Source organism: Lepus europaeus, chromosome 18 (assembly GCF_033115175.1).
Source record: "Lepus europaeus isolate LE1 chromosome 18, mLepTim1.pri, whole genome shotgun sequence".
In the NCBI taxonomy this organism is placed as follows: domain Eukaryota; kingdom Metazoa; phylum Chordata; class Mammalia; order Lagomorpha; family Leporidae; genus Lepus; species Lepus europaeus.
In genome coordinates, this window is record NC_084844.1 from 55455068 (window position 1) to 55479631 (window position 24564).

The 24564-nt window shown below is 46.4% G+C and overlaps 1 protein-coding gene across 1 annotated transcript in view; it reads left to right on the plus strand.

Moving 5' to 3' along the window:
- Positions 1-24564, plus strand: part of DNAH9 (dynein axonemal heavy chain 9) — a 359765-nt gene that overhangs the window by 299604 nt on the left and 35597 nt on the right. The window contains exons 58-62 of the mRNA XM_062215967.1: positions 1832-2002; positions 3537-3659; positions 10666-10859; positions 12072-12220; positions 21449-21576. Coding sequence (XP_062071951.1) covers positions 1832-2002; positions 3537-3659; positions 10666-10859; positions 12072-12220; positions 21449-21576 — 765 coding nt within the window. The remainder of the gene's footprint in view (positions 1-1831; positions 2003-3536; positions 3660-10665; positions 10860-12071; positions 12221-21448; positions 21577-24564) is intronic.

Here is a 24564-nt window from a genome sequence, read left to right on the forward strand (position 1 = left end):
TTTAAATTTATTTATTTGAAAGTTAGAGTTACACAGAGAGAAGAGAGGCAGAGAGAGAGAGGTCTTCCATCCGATGGTTCACTCCCCAACTGGACCCAACGGCCGGAGCTTTGCGGATCTGAAGCCAGGAGCCAGGAGCCAGGAGCTTCTTCTGGGTCTCCCACGTGGGTGCAGGGGCCCAAGCACTTGAGCCATCTTCTTCTGCTTTCCCAGGCCATAGCAGAGAGCTGGACCAGAAGAGGAGCAGCCGGGACAAGAACCAGTGCCCATATGGAATGCCAGCACTTCAGGCCAGGGCGTTAACCCGCTGTACCACAGCACCAGCCCCAATTAATTAATTTAAAAACATTCTTAGTGCATGTTATGTACAAGAGTCAATATGCTGTTTCTCCTCCCTAAGAATTTTAAAATCTACCGGGTAACATCATCAATCCTAGCTGGTCATTGTTGGTTGTGTCTACTTTTCACTCAGGTAGTTATTCAGCAAAAGTTATTGGGTTTAATTTAATTATTTTGGCTACTGGACATTTATTTTTCACTGATCAAAGCTGCAGGCTTGGGCCTGGCATCGTGATATAACAGATAAGGCCACTGCCTGCGATGCCAGCATCCTATATCAGTGCCAGTTCAACTCACAGCTGCTCTACTTCCAATCCAACTCCCTGCCAATGACCTGGGAAAAGCAGTGGGGGATGGCCCAAGTGTTTGAGCCTCTGCCACCCCCATAAGAGACCTGGATGAAGCTCCTGGCTCCTGGCTCCTGGCTCCTAGCTTCAGCCTGGCCCAGCCCTGGCTCTTGTGGCCATGTGCGGAATGAAACAGCGGATGGAAGAACCCTCTCTCTCTCCCTCCCTCTCCAGCTCTCCATACCTCTGACTTCCAAATAAATAAGCAAATTTTTTTTAAAAAAGCTGCAGGCTTCTCTTTATGTGCCCCATAAAAATGTCATAATTCATATGACAAAATAAGAAAGAGCTAAAGCATGTTTTCTTGTTACCATTATCTTCTTTGCAGGATAAGATGGGAAAATATTTCTTTTTTTATTTTAAGGATTGATTTATTTGTTTGAGAGGCAGAGTTACAGACAGAGAGAGGGAGAGACAGAGATCTTCTATCCACTGGTTCACTACCCAAATTACTGCAATGGCCAGAACTGGGCCCATCCAAAGCCAAGAGCCAGGTGCTTCTTCCAGATCTCCCATGTAGGTGCAGGGGCTCAAGCACTTGAACCATCTTCCACTGCCTCCCCAGGCCATAAGCAAACAGCTGGATCAGAAGAGGAGAAGCTGGGACATGAACCAGCACCCATATAGGATGCCAGCACCACAAGCAGAGGCTTAACCTACTATGCCACAGGTCCGGCCCCAGGAAAACATTTCTATGGGCTGGAAAATTATAATATTCTTTTTTTTTTTTTTTTGACAGGCAGAGTGGACAGTGAGAGAGAGACAGAGAGAAAGGTCTTCCTTTTGCCGTTGGTTCACCCTCCAATGGCCGCCACGGTAGGTGCGCTGCGGCCGGCGCACCGCGCTGATCCGATGGCAGGAGCCAGGTGCTTCTCCTGGTCTCCCATGGGGTGCAGGGCCCAAGCACTTGGGCCATCCTCCACTGCACTCCCTGGCCACAGCAGAGAGCTGGCCTGGAAGAGGGGCAACCGGGACAGGATCGGTGCCCCGACCGGGACTAGAACCCGGTGTGCCGACGCCGCAAGGCGGAGGATTAGCCTAGTGAGCCGCGGCGCCGGCTAAAATTATAATATTCTTCACAGGTAAGACCACTAACATATGCAGAAAGCTATGTAAGTCACCAATGTGCCACCTTCTGTCCCCAGGCCTTCAGTATCGTCTTCCAGAAGGCTGTGGGGAGGGCTGCTCCCGATGAGAACCTCAAGGAGCGAGTGAGCAACCTCATAGACAGCATAACCTTCTCTGTGTACCAGTATACCACCCGTGGACTCTTCGAATGTGATAAGCTGACCTATCTCACCCTGCTCACTTTTCAGGTACAAGTAGGCAGAAGATGTTTTCAGAAAACAGGTCCTCTATAGTGTCCAATCAGAAAATGTTAAGAAACTCTCCTCTCCTAACACAATTTACTTCATAATATTTGTAGAGTATATCTTTGTTAAAGGTGTCAGACAAGAAGGTCTGAAACAGTGCATGTGTGCTGCCTTGCCCCCCCCCCCACACACACACACCATTATTCCACCCATGGCAGACATGCTCAATCGATCACTGTACTTCTTGTTGATCCTGGGTGATCTAAAATCCTCCACCAATAACCCTTCTGGAGCCACTGTCAAATCAATCAAAACTGGCACTGAAGATAAAACTAGATGGCCATGCCAATAACTGAATACATTTTGAGATGCCATAAGAACTTTGGTAGAGTATTGTCATCATTTATCTACTTTTATATTACAAGCTTGCCAACTCAATCTCTCCCAGGATGAAGAATTGCAAGGGTCTTCTTATAGCCTTATAACCCTTGGCCTCAGAAGGTTTTCAACAACTTTGGTTCTCAAAGGCTTGGGGAATATCAGGGACTTCCAGTGTTGCTGCTGCCGCCCTAAAAAAGAAACCCTTTCAGTTAATCTCAAAAATCGAAAAGTCATGAAAATGTACTTCCCTTGTACTTATCCATCTAATCATTTAGAATTGGGACTTCAACATGTAAATTGGAGACACAGACTAGATTAGCTCAAAGACCATTTCCAGTGCTGGGTCAGATACGCTACCATCACTTGTGTGCTGACCCTGTGTGCGTGTTCCCAAGCCTGAGCTCCCGAGTGAGCATCAGTGTGCCTTTTTTTCCCTCGCCCTCTGGAGACCCCACTCCAGCACAGCTGGGCTTTCCCAGGGATGCCTGGCCCCACCTCTCAGTGTGAACCATTAGCTCTGAGCAGGCCAAAGACTTCTCACTCTCCTGTACACACCTCTCTAATCTCCCTCCCAACCCTCTGCACAAAGCATTTCCTTCCCCTGGAAAATCTTCCCTTCCTGCCTAGGTATTCCCACCCAAGAGCCAATTCAAAGCTACTCTAGAAAGTTAAGTCACATCATTCCCTCCCAACCCCTCTCACTTGCTGGTCACTCCCCTGTTCTGGATCCTCTTTTGCATTACTGATTCATATGTGCATGTACACTTTGCATGATTCGTGTGTTGCCTTGGCACTCTCCTCCAGTCACATCACATGTATGCATCATCTTCTCAATTAAATTACAGAAACACATGCAACAACCTTTATGATTAATATGTAATAATGCTTAATAACCCAGCTGTCTAGTCATTTATGGTGTGCACTCACATTGCCCTAATATTTGGGGTGAGAATAGATGCACACAGAAGTAGTTTGCATCAATACAGACTTTCTTCCACTCTGCACACTCTGCACTCTTAAAACAACCAAAATTTATGGGCAAACCCTATTATTAGAGTCAGCACTAATTGCAATGAATGACAACCCCTAAGATCTTTAGGACACCATGGCTACTACCATAAGCTAAGGAAATGTGATGTTGTTTTCCACATTGCAGATTCTCCTTATGAACAAGGAAGTCAACACAGCTGAGCTGGATTTCCTGCTTCGATCTCCAGTGCAGACAGGCATCTCCAGCCCAGTGGAGTTCCTCTCAGATCAGGCCTGGGGAGGCATCAAGGTCAGTCCAAGCCCCTCTGAAAAGGTCAGGTTCTCATCTCTTAGAGTTTCCCCCTGACACTTGTACCCATGAAGTCAACAGGGCTCTCCTCTGGAGTTCAAGCAGAGAGTTGTGTTAAACACAGATGCATGCATGCCTTTCCCTGCACCTCCACCATGTGCTCACTATCCTGGCTCCATGGAGAAGGAGCAGGTGCATACTTGAATGTGAGAGCCCCACCTGCAGGGTATAAGGGAACAGAGAGTTCCTGCAAGCTGCTTTGAGTGGGCTGAGCTGCCTGCCTCCTGCTAGGGCTTAGGGATGCAATTCAGGCTCCTGAGTGAGCCTTGGTTGAGGGGGCAATGCTGTAATAGCATTTCCGTGACACAGACAGAATCAAGGGCTCTGTTCAGGCATCGGTGTGTGAGTCCTAACTCGGGCTTCAAGCAGAGATGCACTCCAGCCTGAGATGCCCAGAAGTTGGTGACTTCTCACCTTTATTGAGTGCCTTAGGAACACATCACCTTACTTCATTCTCATGTCCACTCAATTCTGGTCCTAATATCAGAAATGTTTGTATTTAAATTTCATAGGACCTGGAGTTGAAACAGTTGGTTCACATCAAGTTTTCCAATCACTAAAACAAGATCCAGTTTCTATGCTTTTAAAAAAAAAAGATTTTTTTATTTGAAAGTTAGAGTTACACGGAGAGAGAAGGAGAGGCAGAGAGAGAGGTTTTCCATCTACTGGTTCACTCCCCATTTGGCTGCAAAAGCGGAGCTGTGCCGATCCAAAGCCAGGAGCCAGGAGCTTCTTCTGGGTCTCCTACGCAAGTGCAGGGGTTCAAGAACTTGGGTCATCTTCTACTGCTTTCCCAGGACATACAGGAGCTGTATCGGAAATGGAGCAGCTGGGACTCGAACTGGCGCCCATATGGGATGCCAGCACTGCAGGCAGTGGCTTTATCCGCTATACCACAGTGCCAGCCCCTCTACACTTTTTTAAAAATGTATTTATTTGAGTGACAGAGAGAGGGATATAGAACAAACTCCCATCCACTGGTTCCTCCCCATTTGTCCACAAAGGCTGGAGGTTGACCAAACAAACCTGGAAGCCAGGAACTCAATCCAGGTCTCCCATGCCCATGGCAGGAACCCAACTACTTGAGCCATCACTGTTACCACTCAGGGTCTGCACTGAAATCAGGAGCTGGAGCCAGGGATGAATTCCAGGCACTCCAGTGTAGGGGGCTTCTTAACCACTGGGCCAAACCCCCTCCCCTACACCTAAATTTTAGAAATATAATTGTATTGAATTGCAATTGAAATACAATTGTAAATCCAGTCCCTGAACCACATTTCAGATGTTCACTGGTCATTCATGGACAGCATGACCCCAGAACTTGAGAAGAAAGACTCATAGACCAATGCCTTTATGCAAATCAAGTTGAGGCCAGCAGTTCTGAATGAACCCATTTGCAGAACTAGAGCAATGGTGGAGTCAGACATTCCTGGGCTCAAGTCCAGGGCTGTGTTTGTGCAACCTCTGCTGTGTTATCTTATTCTCCTGAGCCTTGGTTTCCTGACTTGCAAAATGGCCATGACAAAACCCTCCTCCCAGGACTATGCCAGACAGAGGCAACCTCAGCAAGTGGAAGCTCAGTACAATTCCGGGGATCACATTTGTTTCCTACAGCTGCCGTTATGTGGTGCTGCAAGCTGAGTTGCTTAAGCAACAGAAAAAGATCCTTTGCCATTGTGGAGGCCAGAAGTCTTCAATGAAGGTGTTAGCAGTGCCATGCTCCCTCCAAAGCCTCTGGGGAGAAGGCTTCCTTTTCTCTTCTGGCTATTGGTAGCCCCTGGCATTCCTTGGTCTGTGGCCCCCTGACTCCAATCTGCAATCCTCACAGTGCTGTCTTCCCTCTATGTGTCTCTAGGTCTCCCCCTCCTCTTATAGGGGCATAAATTACACTGGATTACAGCTAATCCTAGTGATGTCATCATTTTTAAAAATTTTTTTTTAATTTTGTTTATTTGAAAAGCAAAGACAGAGAGAGAAATCTTTTCATCTACTTGCCCACTCCTCTGAATGGCTGGGCCAGGCTGAAGCCAGGAGCCAGGAATTCAATCTGGGTCTCCCACCTGGTGGCAGGGATTCAAGTACTTGAGCCATCTCTGCTGCCTCCCAGGGTGTGCGTTAGCAGAAAGCTTAGTCAGAAGCAGAGCTGAGACTAGAACCCAGGCGCTCCGATAGGGGATGCAGACATCCCAAGCAGCATCTTAACTGCTGCGTCAAATTCCTGCCCCTAGTGACATAATCTTAACTGATTAGATCTACCTCTGGAAACAGGGCCAGCATTGTGGCACCACTGGGTAAGTTCTACAACACCAGCATCCCATAGGAGCCTCTTCTTCGAGTCCCAGAGGCTCCACTTCTGATCCAGTTCCCTGCTAATGCACCTGGGAGAGAAGCAGAGGATGGGCCAAGTGCTTGGGCCCCTGCCACCCATGTGGAAGATACACATGGAGTTCCAGGCTACTAGCTTCAGCCTGGCCAACTTCACAACCAATGTGTGGAAAATCTCTCTCTCTCTCTCTCTCTCTCCCTCTCTCTCTCTCTCTCTTTCCCCCCTCTCCCTCTCCCTCCATCATGAGAGCAACAACTTTGCTTTAATAACTGCTCATCTCTAACACTTAAAGTGTCCAGAGAGAAAGATATCTGCCATCTGCTAGTTCACTCCCCAAATGGCCACAATGGCCAGAGCTGGGCCAGGCTGAAGCCAAGAGCCAGGAGCTTCTTCCAGGTCTCCTACATGGGGGCAGGGTCCCAAGCACTTGGGTCATCTTCTACTGCTTTCCCAGGCCATAGCAGAGAACTGGAATGAAAGTGGAGCAGCCGGGTCGGGTCTCAAACTGGCACCCATATGGGATGCCAGCACTGCAGGCAGCAACTTTACCCACTATGCCACAGTGTGGCCCCATAAATAAATCTTAAAACACACACACAAAAGACCCTATTTTCAAAAAAGGTCATATTCACAAGTTTGAGAGCTTAGTGCTTCAAAGCATCATTTTGAGAAAAACAATTCACCCTGTAACCATTGCAATTATTAAATTGCAAAAATATAATTATGTAAGGTACACACTTGCTGCGGTTGATACAAGTTGTGCTTTTGCTGCGGTTGATACAAGTTGTGCTTGATAGAATGTGTCCATAGAAGGAAACACTTGGGAACTGGGAGTTGCCCAGTTGGGCCATGTCCAGTTGGCTTTCTCTGTACTACCCCACAAAGCCCTCTGCAGCAAAAGTCGTAAAGAACAGCTGATTCACAAAGCACTCTTTAGTGCTTCCATTTTACATTGCTCAACTCAAAAGGCGCTGTGCAATTCAGTTCCATTGCTCTTTTCACAAAATGGATTGTTTGCTTTGCTTTGCTTCACTCTGCCTTTTTTTGGGGGGGTATTGGGAGGGGGGGAGACAGTTTGTGAGCTAAGCTCACCCGACTGTTCAAAGCCTTTTGCAAATGAGTGAGGCTTTATCTTTTTGTAGAAGTTTATTATGTGGAGCAGCTGCATCAAACTCAAGCACAGTACAGGATGTGAGCAGGTGAAACAGTGCCACATGGAGTACACATTGTGGAAGCCTTTGATGAATGCTCTTTTTAAGTGTTTGTTTGGATTGCAGCCTAAAGAAACGAAATAAGCATAATCAAATAGGACATGTTAAAAAAATTTTTTTTAAGTATTCTAATGAGGAAGGTTGATGACCTTGTTTGACCAGAAGAACTAATAAGCAGGTAATGAATGGAATCTTTGTGATGAAATCCTGCTTTTATTATCACCCTTTGTAAGGATTGTTTAAGTTCCATCGAATACAGAACTTTCAGATAATGGGCATGTCCCATTCTTCATTAGAAAAAAAAATCCCATCTGTGATGAATTTCTTTGCTAGCCTTTGAAAAGGCCCCTCACTACCACTCTGGCTGCCAATTTAGCTCCGTTGTCTTTTGCTACATGGTCCAAAGTAATTAGGTTAATTAGTCATTTCCATTTAGCTTATTAGACGACTAGAAATCTCTCTCCCTCATTTGGAAGATTAAGCATTGCAATTGTATTCAAGCCAGAGCTTCAAGAAAGCATGTTTCAGACCTAGCCCTGGCAGCTGGGAGCACTGATCGTGGGGCAATTTGCTCCGTTTAGTGGAGTCACCAGAAGGGGGTAATGGGACGCCGGAAGGGTTAACGATTGTGCAAACTGGGAAGAGGGTGAGTGGCTGCCTGGAAGATGAAAGTTAGAGCCTCAGCATGGAGAGAAATAATTACAGCAGCTGCAGCTTTCCCTCTGCCCGTCAACAGCCCTCCTGCTGGCCGCCCAGATGTCAAACTTTATTAATTGAGCACTTTCAAAGTGCCAGGCAGTGTCTGAGAAAGTTCTTGGCCGCAGGGAACTCACAATCTTGTGAGAATAACAGGCAAGGGAACCAGCCATTGCAACCCAAGAGCCATCGCAGCCTCCCACCCCACCCCGAGGGAAAGACAAGGAAAGGGCTGGATGGACTTCAAAGCACTTGGATCTACATAAAAGGATGAGATATGGCAGACAATGATTACTTGGCCTCATTTGCCAGAGGAACAAACTAAAGCCCAAGAGGATTTAAAAACAGGCTCTGAAGGCCAGTGGCTCCTACTGATGGGGCCAGCGCTCCCACCTCCCCATGCCTCCTCCACCACTCCAAACACACACACACACACACACACCCCAACCACCCTCAGTGTGGATGAAGGTGTGTTCCTTGCCCTAAATGGTCAGGGTGGAATTGGGAAGCCACAAAGCCCACATTAACGGACACAAGTTTATTCCCAGGGGAGAAGAATGTAGGCTTTCAAGGTCAAATGTATTTGTCTCAATCCAGCAGCGCCTCCCAGTTGTCACTAGCAATACTCCTACTGCCCCAAGTGCTCCTTCCTCCATTCTAGCTCTTCCTGTCCCTACCATAAAATGCCCTTCCTTTTTCCTCTACCTCTATCTCTGCCCACCAGAATACTACAGCCCCAGCATGGGCCCCATCTTCCCTTATCCCTTTTATTTTATTTTATTTTTTTTTTACTTAACTTAGGCTACAAGGTCCTTGAACTTCTGTGTCTTTTTCATGTTCGTCAATGTATTCCCAAGTCCTTGGTATGCAACAGACCCTCCATATATGTTGAAAAAAAAACTGTATGGACTAATCAAAGAACAAGAAAGTATTGGGTTCCTTAAAACTCGTGACAGGAGAGTAGGTGCTATAGGCACACGGTCCAGTTTTGAATCTCATTGCAGAAACGGAACATGCAGACAGAGGTGAGTGATACTGGAAAGAATGCAGGCTCTTAAGTTTCTAAGTGAGCGGAGTGTTGATATGGGCACTCTGAAGAAACGGGAGGGGCCACACGCAAACCACAGATCTGTTTTTGATGACAGCACACGCATACCAAGAGGGTATTGAAAAATTTATTGGGCCGGCACCGTGGCTCAACAGGCTAATCCTCCGCCTTGCGGCACCGGCACACGGGGTTCTAGTCCCGGTTGGGGTGCCGGATTCTATCCCGGTTGCCCCTCTTCCAGGCCAGCTCTCTGCTATGGCCCGGGAAGGCAGTGGAGGATAGCCCAAGTTCTTGGGCCCTGCACCCCATGGGAGACCAGGAGAAGCACCTGGCTCCTGGCTTCAGATCAGCATGATGCGCTGGCCGCAGCGGCCATTGGAGGGTGAACCAACGGCAAAAAGGAAGACCTTTCTCTCTGTCTCTCCTCTCTCTCACTATCCACTCTGCCTGTAAAAAAAAAAAAAAAGAAAAAGAAAAGAAAAGTTTATTACTCAGTTCACTAGGCTTTCTTAAGATTATGGAGAGGCTCCCAAGCAGTCTGGAAATGGCTCAGGGGAACCAGAAAAGGTGACTGATTGGGGGATTTTGTGGTAATTGGAGAAGGAGGGCAGGATGCCAGTTCCTGTGCAGGGACAAGGGCTCGCCTCATCCGACTTCCCTCCAGCACCAAGGAAGGGAAGGCCCAGGCTTACTGATCAGCTTGCTCTGATGTAAGGCAGAAGGGGAGGAAGGAAGAGTAAGGAATAAAAGCTATCAGCACTTAAATATCTGAAAATTGCATCAGAGCCATTATTAAAAGAGATCAGGTCTATGAGCAGCTCTAGATGATACACAAAATCATGACAGGCCCATGTATTCTCCATTAGACAGGCTGTGCCTGGGAGAACTTGTTGGTTCTGAACTGGACTTTACCACCAGCAAAACCTTAATAACTAAAAATCCTGACCAGCACGAGAGAAAGAATGAGTAGGATTTGGTAGAGAGAACAAGACCTTACATTGTGATGGAAGTGGTGTGAACAGGGAGCTGAGTTGGTAAGGGGTTGGGCACATTTCCAAGGCTGAGTGCAGGTAGGTTCGGGCAGGGGAGAATGGGACAGGACAACTGGTTAACTGGAGGGATTGGAGGGCAGCACTAAATGAAGAGATTTGGTTACCAAGTTATCCAATTGGACTTAATCCTGATAGAAAGAGGCAACCCCTGGACATTTTAAGAGTTGCTATTCATACAAAGTGATGCTAGAGACACATTTGGAGGTGGGCCACCTGGGCTTGGTGGCAAAGTGAGAGGGGGATGAAATGAAGAAGTCAGTGATTTTTAGATGTCTGGGCTCCATGACCAAAATAATCATGCTGCCCCTCCCTGTCCTTCTTCAGCCAACTCCCTGCAGGCAGGTGTGGCTCACCCTCTGCTGCAAGTAATATCCCAAGCATCATATTGACTAGACTTTACATATCATTGGGTATAGTTTAACGAGGATGAGCTGATCAAAACCCCTCTTCTTCCTTGATTTTCCTGGGGGGAAGAGCCAAGAGTCCAGACAAAGAGTAGAAAGGGGGCAGCATTGGGTATGTAATGCCATCTTGCCCCTCGGTCCCAACACAGCGTTCATGACAGATTTCTGTAGAAACTCCATACCAGAGCAAGAGTCTTTGACATTCCCAGGCACTTTCATCAATGGAAGAATTCGCTAATCTGGATCGGGACATTGAGGGATCTGCCAAGAGCTGGAAAAAGTTTGTGGAGTCCGAATGTCCTGAGAAGGAGAAGTTCCCCCAGGAGTGGAAGAACAAGACAGCCCTGCAGCGACTCTGCATGCTGAGGGCTCTGCGGCCTGACCGGATGGCCTACGCCATGCGGTAGGAATCAGGGGAAGACGGGAGGCTCCTGCTGGGCGTGGGGCAAGGGCTATCTCAGGCTGGCCAGACCAGCAGGACTGAGCTCCAAGGCCTTCTGTTCATAGCAACAGAAGCCTTCGCACCAGCAGGAAGAACATCTCTTTCGTCAGGAACAGAGGCGAGAGAGAGGTGTGTGCTGCAGTTTAGGTGGTAAGCAGGTGGCAGAGAAGGATTTTGTGCACTGGTCTCTAATTTCTCTGAGAAGTAGGAAGCAAGATCATCATTGAGTTTGTGTGTGTGTGAGGGGGCTAGTGGCACTGGATATTTGAGGAGAGTGGAGAGAGTTTGGGGAAGCATCTCTGTACAGTGGGAGAGATGGCTGACCAGGGAAACGGAGAGAAATCGAAATGAGGATCCACCTGTTGTCGACCACGGCGTTTGCCATGGCACCACATTGGATGATTTTTCTCCAGAAGGTCAGGGGCAAGTGCCCAAGTATTTAGTGAATGAGGACAGTGTCCAGAGGGGCCAGAGATGGCACTGTTGTGCAGGGGTAGCTGTGATATAGACAAGGAAAAGAGCCTCAATGGAGCCCTAAGAGTGCAGAGGTAATGGCTGAGTGATAGGCAGTAAACAGAACTCATCGCACCTGCCAATCCTGATGTGCGCTAGATGTAGAAGTGAGCTTCATGGAGACGGCTACACCTTCCAGGAGAACGGAAGTTTCTGTTAAGGCTGAGATTTGGGCCAGAGATTCAGTAAGTAGTTATAGTTAGAGGGTCTGGTTATCATGACGTGGGCTACTCTGGAAGGAACACCAGCAAGGGGAGTGAGAATGATAAAGCGTGGGGGAATAGAGTGCTATGGGGCCTTAAATCTTGAGCCGCGGTGACAGATAGCAGGGAAACAGAATGGAGGATTTAGCTGTCTACACACACTCGGAAGGCATTGGTCCTAAGAGTCTTTTGATAGGCAGGGTGATATGAGAGGACACCAGAGTCAGCAGTGGCTTGGGTGGGCAGTGGTTCAGGAGGCAGCCCTAACCTAGGTGAGCATCCTGACCACTGGCAGCACAGGTTGTTAAGGGTTGACTTGCTAAGCAGTGACCTTGGAGCCAGAACTCTGCAATTACCTAACCGCTGACCTAGGGCACACCCTCTCATTTCTATAGTCCTCCGCTTTCTCTGTTACTATTCTATGACTGACAATCCATGTACGCTTTCTGTCTGGCAGAGATTTTGTTGAAGAGAAGTTGGGAAGCAAATACGTGGTAGGAAGGGCACTAGATTTTGCAACCTCATTTGAAGAATCAGGACCAGCCACGCCCATGTTTTTTATCCTGTCGCCAGGGGTGGACCCACTGAAGGACGTGGAAAGTCAAGGTGAGAAAAGCTCCCTCTGGGGGCCAAGGCAGCACCAGCGACGTGCTCTTGCATTCTTTGGGTCTGTTGGTTTCTCTCCTCCGGTTTCAGGTCTCATCATGCAATACTTAACCCTTGCAAACCATCCAGATGTCAGGGTCGAAGCAAAACCAGAGGATCACCCACCAGAGAGAAAGGGCTGCTCTGGGCTGAGTAAGGCAGAATCCACAGTAGCAGTTTCATGCTGAGGCCTTGGCCTCTTCCACTCCGTACCAGCCTTTCCACTTAGCGCAGCCAGCCCAGTCTTTCTGAGACACACGTACGATCTTTTCACAGCTCATATTACTCAAGTCAAACTTCTTAAAATGGCTTAAAAATATATACCTCTCCTATTCTCCCCATTTTCTCCAGCTTATTTTCCATTATTAGTTTCCTGCTTATGCTGCAAAAAATTACCACAAACTTGGAGACATAAAATAATGCAGATGTATTATCTTATTGTTCTGGAGCTCATCATTCATAACTTTTAGGACTGCATTGGCCGCACCCAGATAATCCAGGATAATCTCTGAGTCGCAAGATCCTGCATTTAATCTCATCTCCAGAGTTCCTTTTACCACATAAAGTTGCACATCCATGGGTTTCAGGAACTAGGATATGGATGTCTTTGGGAGTCCATTATCCTACCTGTCACATTGTCCCACTCCATCTCCACTCTGCGCCATAGCCATCAGACTTAATCCATCTTCCCAAATAGGCTGTTTCCTCTTCACCCGCCCAGGCCACCTCTCGTTCTTCAGACACCAACTTCAACATCACCACCTGCAGGAAGCCCCGCCTGACTCCTGGGGCTCTAGGCTCCCCCGTCCTGTGCTCCTAGAGCACCCATGCTGTTGTGGTTCAGTGACTCCTGTGTCTTCCCATGAGTGACAGCTCCTGGGAAATCCGTTGTGTTTTCCGCTCTAGTATCTCAGGTTCCTAGCATCGTATCGGTCCTGTAAAGCACACTCAGGGAATAGGTGTGTTTAATGAAAAATGAGCAAGTGAGTGATCGAAACTGTAAAACTAGCAAAACTACCCTGCTCAGAGTTACATAAAGGTCCAGCAGGTTTTTATAAAACAAGTTCTTTATAGGTCAGCGCTCAGACCGGAATACAACTCCATGAGCCTTTAGGCTGTTGTTTTTTACATAATGAAAGGCAAATTTTTTTTTTTACATAATTGAAAGAACACACATAGGCCTTGTGTGTTTCGGGAGGAGGTGAGATAAAGCTGATTTGCCCCAAAAAATTGGACAAAGGGTAGGCACAAGGCACAGTGGTTAAGATGCCAGTAGGACATAATTAATTGACATTGGAATGCCTGGGTTCAAGTTCTCACTCCGCTTCTGATTCTAGCTTCCTACTAACATGCACCCAAGGAGTCATCTGAGAGTTACTTCTCTGTTTCCTGCTAATACCCTTGTATTGCTGTTTCTGAATTTAATAATTTTAAATTTCTGTTTACTCCCTGATCATTTTATTTAGCAATGATTTTTTTAGCTTTTAGTGTTCAAGTTTTGAACTTCCTTTATTGATTTTGTTCCTAACTTGTTTTTCTTTTGGATCCTGTTGCAAATGGAGTTGTTTCCTTAATTTCGGTTTCATTACTCATGAATTTTTATGTGTTGATCCTCTATCCTGAAAACTTATTGAACTTGTTTATTAGTGTAAATAATCTTAGTGAAGTCCTTACTGTTTTCTAGATACAAGGCCATGTCATCTGCAAATAGAGATCGTTTTACTTCTTTTCCAATATGGTTTTCTTTTTATTTCACTCTTACTTAATTGCCCTAGCTAAAATTTCCAGTTCAGTGTTTAATGGAAGTGGCAAATCTGGATATTTTGTATTGCTCCTCATCTTAGGGGAGATGATTGAGTCTTCATACATAAGCATGATGTTAGCTGTGGGTTTTTTTGTATCTTTTATCAGATTGAGGAAGTTGCCTTCTATTCCTCTTCATGTGATTTTTTTTTCCTTGTATTGTGAAAAGGTATTAGATTTGTCAAATGTTTCTTCTTTACCTATTGAGATTAAAACTTTTTTATTTTTTCTATTAATACATTGTACTATGTTAATTGACTTTTGGAAAGTAAACCAACCTTATATTCCTGATCCTGGTCACTTCTAATGGATAATCCTGTCACTGAAATCATCTAATGGCCTCCTACTATACTAAAGATTAAAATCAGTATCCTTAACTTGATCATGTGGCCTGCATGGCCTGGCCTTTCTGCCCCGAGGCTCACATCACTCCAGCCACACCATGAGTCTTCTTTTTTTTAAAGATTGATTTATTTATTTGAAAGGTGGTGTTAGAGAGAGGCAGAGACAAAGGCAGAGAGAGAGAAGTCTTCCATCCTCTGGTTCACTCCCCAGATAGCCACAACAGCTGGAGCTGTGCTGGTCCAAAGCCAGGAGCTAGGAGCTTCCTCCAGGTCTCCCACATGGGTGCAGGGGCCCAAGGATTTGGGCCATCTCCTACTGCTTTTCCAGGCCATAGCAGAGAGCTGCATCCAAAGTGGAGCAGCCAGGTCTTGAACTGGCGTCCATATGGGATGCCGGCACTGCAGGCGGCGGCTTTACCTACTATGCTACGTGCCAGCCCCATTGGAGTCTTCTTGACTCAGGATATTTTCACAAACATTTCCTTTGGTGTGAAATAGTTCAGCAGTCCGATACCTATTCATCCTGAAAATATCCACCTCACCTGGCCTCCTCCCCATAAGACCCTCTGATTCCCCAGTTTGCATTCTTATAACATTCTATATTTGCTTCAGATGGCTTACTGCAATCCTAATTTTAATTATTCCAATTTAATGTTCTATTGCCTGTTCATCACTAAGATCCTTGAGGTCAGGGACCAGGTCATCTTATTCATCATTTTCATTCCAGTGCCAGTAGTGTTACAAGCACAGAGAAGGTACTCATTAAGTATTTGTTGAATGAATTAACAAACAAATGAATGAATGAATGAATGTCACAAGAACTGGTGTCATAGCGAACTTATTCCTGACAGTCACACTTTTGTAGAATCCTGTGTCCTTCTGTGCCCTGGAGCCTTGGTTCTTTTCATACTGATAAACTGAGTTGCCTTATTTTTATTCAGTATTTTCCCTTTCAGAAGCTTTTATAATACCTGTTTCTGAGCAATTTCCTACTGTTCTTAGCCAATTGACCTCCAGCTATTCCATCATGTAGCTTGATGCCTCCTGTCATTTCAGGCAAACTGACCCCTCCTTGATCTCTATTGGTTATTTAACTCTGAATACGTTATCTCAGCCTTGCCCTTGGCTTAATCGCAATGCATATTTCCTCACCAGGAGCAATATTGCTGTTCATCAGCTAGAGATTACTTAGACACCTGTGCCTCTTTCTCTCCTTGTCTTTGTCCGTCCCTGCCTTCTTGATGGTTTGATTTATTCTCTAATTCACTCATTTAGTCCATATATTCTGGTAATATCCAGGTTCCCCACATCTTGAATCTAATCAGTCTGATGGGCTACTATTTTCCAGCTTGGAATCCGCTTTGCTGACCCAAAACACTTTCCCCTATTCTTCCTCACCCCAATTTATTACGTAAACCTTCTGTCTCTTTACTTGTGCAGAGCCTTGTACCAGACAGTTCAGTTTTCTTCCATTGAAACTCTCAAAAAGCTTGCTGTCTTGCCACACCCTTGGATATTTGAAGAGTGTCCTTAACTCCTTCATTTCTCTCTTCCTTTGTTTCACCGCAATAGTTATTAGTTAGGATTTTTAAACCTCAGGAGTCAGAATAAAGATGTGTCCCTTTGTTCTCACTCCATCCCACAAAAGGATTTATGTGCCCATAGAAAAGCAAAGTTTTATTAGGATTTTTGTGAGTTCTCTGAGTTCCTGGAGCTCATCTCATAGCCTTGATTAGGAAACAAATCTGACAGTGTTGTGCCACCCAGTCTTCTCCAAGGATGTCCTTTCTCATCAACAGTGAAGGGAGATATGGAGGCAAAGGAGGAGGAGGAGTGGGGAATCCCATTTAAAAAAAAGATTTATGTATTCGAAATGCAGAGTTACAGAATGGAAGAAGAGACAGAGAAAGAGAGATCTTCTATCCACTTGTATATTCCCCAATTTGACTGCAATGGCCAAAGCTGGGCCAGGCCAAAGCCAGAAGCCTAGAACTTCATCTGGGTCTCCTACATGCGTGACAGGGACCAAAGAATTTTGGCCATCTTCCACTGCTTTCCCAGGTGCATTGGCAGAGAGCTGGATCAGAAGTAGAGCAGCCAGGACTCTAACCAGGACCCATATCGGATGCCAGCACACAGACGGCAGCTTAACCCACTGCACCACAGTGCTGGTTCCATCCATCCACCTTTCTTGGCCACTGTTTTAACCTGAAACCTACCATCATCCACCATCAGTGCTTCCTTCTTCCCTCCTCAGGTTACTCCTTTAACCATATTTTAATTTTATCCTCCTTCTCTCTCTTTTCTCATCACCTTCTCTCTGAATGAGTCATGCTTATTTGTACACTTATTTTTTTTCTCCATCTTCTTCTCCCTTGCTTTCAATAACCCATGATACTATCTCCTTAGACTACTGTGAGGATAAACATGAAATCTCAGATATGACAAGCCTTTGAAAAGTTAAAGTCCATTATCATTGGATGGCATAATAATGATGACAAGGCTTCATTCTGTTCTTTTTCTAATTTTTAATTTATCTTTTTTAAATTTATTTGAAAGGCAGAGACTGGTACAGACAGAATTCTTACACTTGCTGATTTACTTCCAAATGCCTGTAAAAGCCAGGGCTAGCCAGGCCACAGCCAGGAACCTGGAACTCCATACAGGTCTCCCCACCTGGATGGAAGTGACTCAAGTACTTGACCCATCACCTTTGCCTCCTAAGGTGTGCCTTAGAAGGAAGCTGGAGTCTAAAGCAGAGCCAGGACTCGAACCCAAGCACTCTGATAATAAGGTATGGGAGTGCCAAGTGGCTTCTTAACTGCTACACCAAACCCCTACCCTTCGTCATTCCCTTAAGGGAGCTCACTTCGCTGCTCCTCTCACATCCTCTTGCCGCATCTTTCCAAAGCAAAGCTTCGACTTTGGCCCTCCTCTTTCTGCCCTCCCACAGGCCTCGTCTCTGGTCTTTCTTTCACGTGCCTGAAACACTGTTACTTGGTCTCCATTCTCCTTTGTCTAAGTATGCAGCTTTGACAACATGAATTCTGTCATTTTTCTTTTGTGATCAGAGAGAAGCTGTATATCCCACCTTTGCCTTCTGTTGCCTCCTGTTTCCAACATTCTGGCAAACTCTGAGCTCACTTAGGCTTCTGTGAGCCTCCTATTAAATGTGTTCAAAGAAAAGGTTTTCAGTTCAGTGTCTCTCCAGGTGGATTACCAATACTGTCCTTGGAGTCCTTTTCACTCCCTTTAAGAGGCAATTAAAATCTGGTCTCCCTTTCTCCGTCTCTCAAATAAACAAATGTATACTTTGTAAGTTGGTTAGACTGAAGCCAGTACAGTATTTAAAGAACAGCTTTGGGACTGATGGAGTATTTGTTCCTGTGCCAGGGAGCAGGAGAATGAACAGACAGATCAAGATTGAAGATCCAAAAAAAAGGGAGAGGTTTTTTTTTAAAAGATTTGTTTTTATTTATTTGAAAAGCAGAGTTACAGAGAGAGAGGGAGAGACAGAGAGAGAGGTCTTCCGTCCATTGGTTCACTCTCCAAATGGCTACAATGGCCAGGGCTAGGCCAAACCGAAGCCAGGAGCCAGGAGCTTCGTCCAGGTCTCCCACATGGTTGCAGGGACCCAAGCATCTAAGCCACCTCTGCTGCTTTCCCAGCCCCATTAGCTGGGAGCTGGATCAGAAGTGGAGAAGCCAGGATTCAACCTAGTGCACATATAGGATGCTGGCATGGTAGGTGGCAGCTTTACCCATTATCCCACGATGCCAGCCCCTAATGGAGAGATTTAGAGAACACACAGGAGGCAGATTGCAGCTTCTGTTGAGAGAGGAGGTACAGAGATGGAGAAAAAGTGTCAGTAAATTGAAGGAGTTTCTAGCAGGTGGCCTGTTTAGTAGCAAGTGAGACGAATGGCCCATTAAAAGGCTGTAAAGCCGAGAGGCTGGGACACATAGAAAGGGGGCCCAACAGTATCAAGGTTAAGAATCAAGAGTTTGGGGTGAGGCCAACTCACCAGATATATTCATTTTATCTCTTATCAATGCTTGGATTCATCAGGAGTCAACATTTTACAAAAGTTGGGTTTTGCGAGAGTAGAAAGGGGCAATGGAGTTGAGGAATACTGGAAAAAATAGAGGAGCCAAAGGCCAGCACCTTCCGCTGAGGTGGAGTCACAGCCAGGGGACAAAGAACATGAACAGTCTGGGACTGGTGTGCTTGACCATGTCAGCCTCCTGCTCTATGTGGCCAGCAGGTCTGAAAAGTGCATGTCACCATTTTACGTGAATGGGAGTGAAGCGAGGCCAGAGGCAAGACAAGAAGGGGTGTGGGAGTATAGGAATGAGTGGATCTGTTGTGTGTGTTTTGGCAAGGGCTACCAGTGTTGGAAACAGAATAAGGGGAGGATCACATGAGTGGCTATGACGAGTGATGTTTCAGACAAGAGTCAGTTCGCGGGGATGGTGAATTCCTGGGTGCAGCTGTTGGGAGTGGGTAGTAGAAATGGAATGGGGCCAAGTCCTTTGAAGACAAAGAAGATGAGGAAGCGTGAAGCCGGATGTTGGCTGAGTCATCCAGGATAGCGCTGAAGTTTACCAGGACAAGCATGAAACAGGAATCAGGTTCCAAATTCCCTAATAAGAGTCTCACGAGGAAACTGGTGGAAGACAGAGAACATAAGTGTTAGTAGACAAACTAGCCAGATGACATGTGCTTTAAAAGAGGAAGGGTGTTTCTATGACAGTGGAAAAGAAATAGCCTGCAAGTGGGAAGGGAATACTTGAAATATGTACCCTTTCCTCCAAACCCGTGAGTGTGCAGAACTAGGGACAGCCTAGGACTTGCAGGGTCCTCAAGGAGGTAGCAGGTAAATGAAGCACACTGTGAGAGTGTTAAATGAGGTTTACAACGGGGCTTGGTTCCAGGTGATACCACCATATGGACAGGGGTGAGGAAAGTCAGAAACAGAAAGTTGAGTCACAGACAATGTGGGGAGAGTGGGAGGCATGGAAGCCAAAGCACACAACCATCCGACCACGCAAGCTCGTGAGAACGTAGCTGGCTAGAGGTGTTCGCTCATGCCTCTCCTCTTGAGAACTTCAAGGATGCAACTAGGCCAGTGCCATGGCTCACTAGGCTAATCCTCCACCTGTGGCACCGGCACCCCGGGGTTCTAGTCCCGGTTGGGGTGCCAGATTCTGTCCCGGTTGCTCCTCTTCCAGGCCAGCTCTTTGCTGTGGCCCGGGAGGGCAGTGGAGGATGGCCCAAGTGCATGGGCCCTGCACCCGCATGGGAGACCAGGAGGGAGCACCTGGCTCCTGGCTTCCCATCAGTACAGCGCACCGGCTGTAGCAGCCATTTGGGGGGTGAACCAAAGGAAGGAAGACCTTTCTCTCTGTCTCTCTCTCTCACTGTCTAACTCTGCCAGTAAAAAAAAAAAAAAGGATGCAACTGAAGGGGCTCTGCAAAGCCATCCTGACACCCCCTGAAGCTCGCAGGTAATGCGGGCCTCTTCTGCTACGTGTTCCGTAAAATGTTCCCCTTCTCAGTTTTCCCAGGATCCACTTCTTTCTTCTCAGCCTTGTCCTCATGCCTCTAGCCTAGATTAATGTAGACTCATTCAAGCTGGCCACCACAGAGCTAGGATTTGCGGCCCTGTCCCTGAGCCCTCCAGTCTATAGCTTTCAAACTCAGTTCTGTTAAGCACCTCTTTTCCCATATCCTTCTTTTCCCAATAAAGAAAACAAATAGGCTCTTTTGTGAGCAAAACCGTCACAGAAGCCATCTAATAATCCCCAGCACATTTTATCCTGGTATTTTCTCTGGAATAAGTTGTTTATCTCTCAGTTCTAAAGCTGGCATCAAATTTATGGCCAGCCAGGATTTATAGAGTTTAATAAAGGTGTTTCTGGGGTTCATCTCAGTTGAATCTGTAATAACTATTTTGCTCTATGAAAATCATCATCTTGCTTTATTCTATGCAGTTGAAGGAGAGTCTATACCTTTTGTTATTTAAAAGAAATATCCAATCTTAATATTTTTCAAAAAATTTCTTGCAAAAGTATCTAATTACATCTCCAACTTTAGGCCTTCTGTGAACAACTTTTTTCAAGCGCAGATTTTTATTCTTTTGCCCATTGTTCAATTTCTCCTCACATTCTTAGAATAGTTGCTTAATGATTCCTTTATGATATTTTTATGGTTCTTTTGTCTATGGAATGTTACGTAATTTCTTTAAGCTTTATTGAATTTGGTTAATAGTTAATATCTAAGCAGAATTGCTCCTCTATATTAAGATCATTTCTTTGTATTATTTTCCTTGGACTTGACGAGCAGCTCATTGGCACTGATCTGGCTTCAGTGGCGTGGCTGAGATACTTGTGCCTGTGTAATCCTCCCCTTACTCTTGTTCCAACACTAGCAGCCCTTATCAAAATACACACAACAAGTCATTCACACCTATACCACCAAACCCCTTCGTGTCTTGCCTCTTGCTGTCTTCAGTCTCATTCATGCAAAATGAGGAGATAAAATTTTCAACATGCTGGACAAAAACCAAAACTCACTGAATTCCTGTTCCTACTGAACACACCACCCAGTAAAGTTACAGAGAAGACAAGGTATACACTCAGAGGACAAAGGAAGCCAGCGGGGACCTCAGCCACCTGCCTGCTATTTGCCTCTTTTCATATCAGCATTCTGGAAGACAATAGAACAATGCCTGATCTTCAAAGGGGAGCCATTCAGGAGAGCATCAGCCTTCCAAAGCATGCTTGGGGAGAAATGAAGAGCAGGGGGAGGCAGGGGGTGGGGGTGGGGGGGACAGTGTTGGAATGGGCAACTGCTTGTGTTGGGGGTGATGAAAAAGCTGGACAAGGTAGCCCTCTGTGAAGGGAGATGTCAGTATCTCAGGCTTGCGGTGAGGGTTCAGGAACACCTGTGTTTGTGGGGTGATGTGGAGGTGTGCATTTGGTTGTGACAGCACAGATCACGAGGCACAGGGAATGCTCACGACACCTCCTACTCCTTTTAGGAAGAAAACTTGGATATACTTTCAACAACCGGAACTTTCACAACGTGTCTCTGGGACAAGGACAGGAAGTGGTAGCTGAGGCTGCGCTGGACCTGGCTGCCAAGAAAGGTCACTGGGTCATTTTGCAGGTACACCCACTCTGCCCTGATCTGGGTCATTCTAGACCTCACACCTGTTTGGGCTTCACTCCATAGTCTCCAGTTTCTCTGTCCACTCAGCCTCTCACCCACTTGGCCTTCCATGCTCTTGTTCCCTTCCCTTACAAATATCTCTTTCCAGTTCTCCTCCCTTAGAAATTCTCTTCCCCCACACCACCCCTAATAAGTCTTCTCTCCCTCCCGCCTGTTCTATTTTCTTTCTTCCTTTCTTCCTTTCTTTCTTTCTTTCTTTCTTTCTTTCTTTCTTTCTTTCTTTCTTTCTTTCTTTTTTGACAGGCAGAGTAGACACAGAGAGAGAGACAGAGAGAGAGAGACAGAGAGAAAAGTCTTCCTTTTCTGTTGGTTCACCCCCCAATGGCCACTGTGGCCAGCATGCTGCAGCCAGTGCACCGCGCTGATCCGAAGCCAGGAGCCAGGTGCTTCTCCTGGTCTCCCATGCAGGTGCAGGGCCCAAGCACTTGGGCCATCCTCCACTGCACTCCTGGGCCACAGCAGAGAGCTGAACTAAAGAGGAGCAACCAGGACAGAATCCGGCACCCCGACCAGGATTAGAACCCGATGTGCCAGCACGCCAAAGGCGGGGGATTAACCTATTGAGCTGAGGCACCGGCCCCGCCTGTTCTATTTTCAATAGCTTTATTTACAAAAGGGAGTGGGATTCCCATGCAAGTGCACGTTCAGGAAGTTGGCATTTCATCGAAGGCCATGGCAGCTGGATTCTTTCTGCTGCTTATTTCTTCACATGAATTTCATGGAACCCCCCTCTGCTGTGTTGTATTACGTATTCTTATTTGCGTGTGTGACGAGAATGGGGGAGCAATGTGTATTTTCAGTGAGAGTTCATGTGAGTGTTTGGAAATCTACAAAAGCCACCACTAAGAAGTTCACTGAATAGTTACAAGGGAAGAAAAACTTTCCCTCTTCTGTCCTGATCTGTGCTCTTCATCCTCTCTTACGTACTCACAGGGATGCTAGGACTGGAACAGAACAAGTGGCTGACTCCTCTTTTCTCATAATAATCTACTCATGTAAACACTTCTGCTAGAACACCCGTTGCTGTGTGGACATGATGTCTTAGATGACTTGTCTGTCACTAAGTCTTCTTAGGAAAAGAGATGTTTCCTATTTACCTTGTATCACCCAGTCCCCTGCCTTGAACATAGACACTCAACTAAATCCTATTGAATTGCTAAAGAAATTAAAGGAAGAAACAATAATTTAAAAAAAAAAAAAAAAAAGCAAGGCACTCCCATCCACCCTGGCTCTCATCATGAGCACTTCTTCTGCCTCCTTCCTGACTGTACTACACCTTGAGGCTGGACTTCATCCTTAACAAAGTGGGCTATTGATTCAGAACTTAAAGACTGAGGGATCTACGATTCTCTGTGATTTCTTTTACAGAAATAGCAGGACTCTCAGAAAGCAAGATGATGACAGCCAGGGTCCCTGCTCCCTCCCACACGGATCAGCAGAGGGCTGGGAGGGTGACCTCCCCCAGCTGTCTCAGGCTCAACCCCCTAATAGGCACTAGTGTCTTGCGGACCCAAGCACTCAACAAGGCCTGATTCTGAGACCGCAGTGCTGCCTCCCATGACCCCCTTGGCCAATGAGTAGAGAGTGTTTCCTCCCCCAGCACCTACTGGAGACCCAGGACTCCCCATCCCCCAATTCCTGGACTGATGTGGTTTTTGAGAGCTCTCAAAGATTGAACTCAAAGCTCTCTCTTTAATCCCTCATGATTGGGCATTTCCAGGGAAACTGGTCTTCTCACTGATGTGACATTCAAGTGTTAAACAAGCATAACCTGTCCCAACTGTAAAGTGCTGACAGAGGCAAATGTTCCCTGCTGGTTTCTGCTATCCTAGGGCTCAGAGATATCCTGTTTCTAAGACTCCCCTAAAGTACTAAACTAGACTGGACTGGAATTCTGCTGGATAGTATTTCCCAGCCTATGAGCCTGAGAGAGTCTCTGGAAAAAAAAAATAGAAAACCAGTTAACAAGTCCTCTTCCAATTTTGGAAAACACTGCCTGCAATATCCCTTTGAGAAGGTTTTCAATTATATCCACAGGTTGATGGTTCTGAGAAGCCAGTGGTGTAGAAATCTCATTCAACCCCGTGTCTCTCATATGGGTCTAGTGTCGGTTAACACCCCGTGGCACACTGTTGGGAAATGCTGCTTGAGATCCCACCCCAGAGCAGCTCCTGCAAGAGCTGCTTCTCAGGACCTGGACACAAGACCAAGGTTCAGGCTTTCTCCCATTTACCTTCCTGACGGGAGTAGCTGAGGGGTGAGTTTCCAAGGCACTGGCCCAGGACCCTGGCATATCCAGGCCCATAAACCGAGAAGAGCAGCCTCAGAGATCTCCACCCCAGGTTCTGTCCCCAGACAACAGAGGTTTCCTCCCAGCTGTGTCCTGCCCGGTGTCAGAGCCAGTGTCCCTGTAAAGCAGCCAGAATCCTCCCTTGTGGGACACTGGCTCTCCAGGTAGCCTGCTCAGCTCTCTGCTCCTGCTCCGGGGTGATTACACACAAGTTCCTTAAGAAATTTTCAGTTCAACCACTCCTGGCAACTCTTACAGGTAGCATTATACAGCACACAGAGCCCTTTCAAATACATCACCTTTGGTTATTTGCAGCAATTCTGTGAAATCAGTATAGCAAACATTATTGTGATTTCGCTTCTTATAGAAGAGAAAACAGCACGGAGAGACCAAATTACTGTGGTCCAAGTACTGTGCCCAGTGCTGATGTGTGTATTTAAGGCTCTGCAAGCCCTACTTCCTCAAATATTTGCTGAGGAGCTTGTATCTGTCCATCATAATGAAACACATTGCAATGAAGGCAAGTGATTATCCTTGCTACAGGGAGAGGTGCACTCTGCAAAGTCGTGCAAAGAAATAAAGGCAGGCTTTTGACAGATAGACACACAGACAAATAGGAATCCGTTCAACGGAAG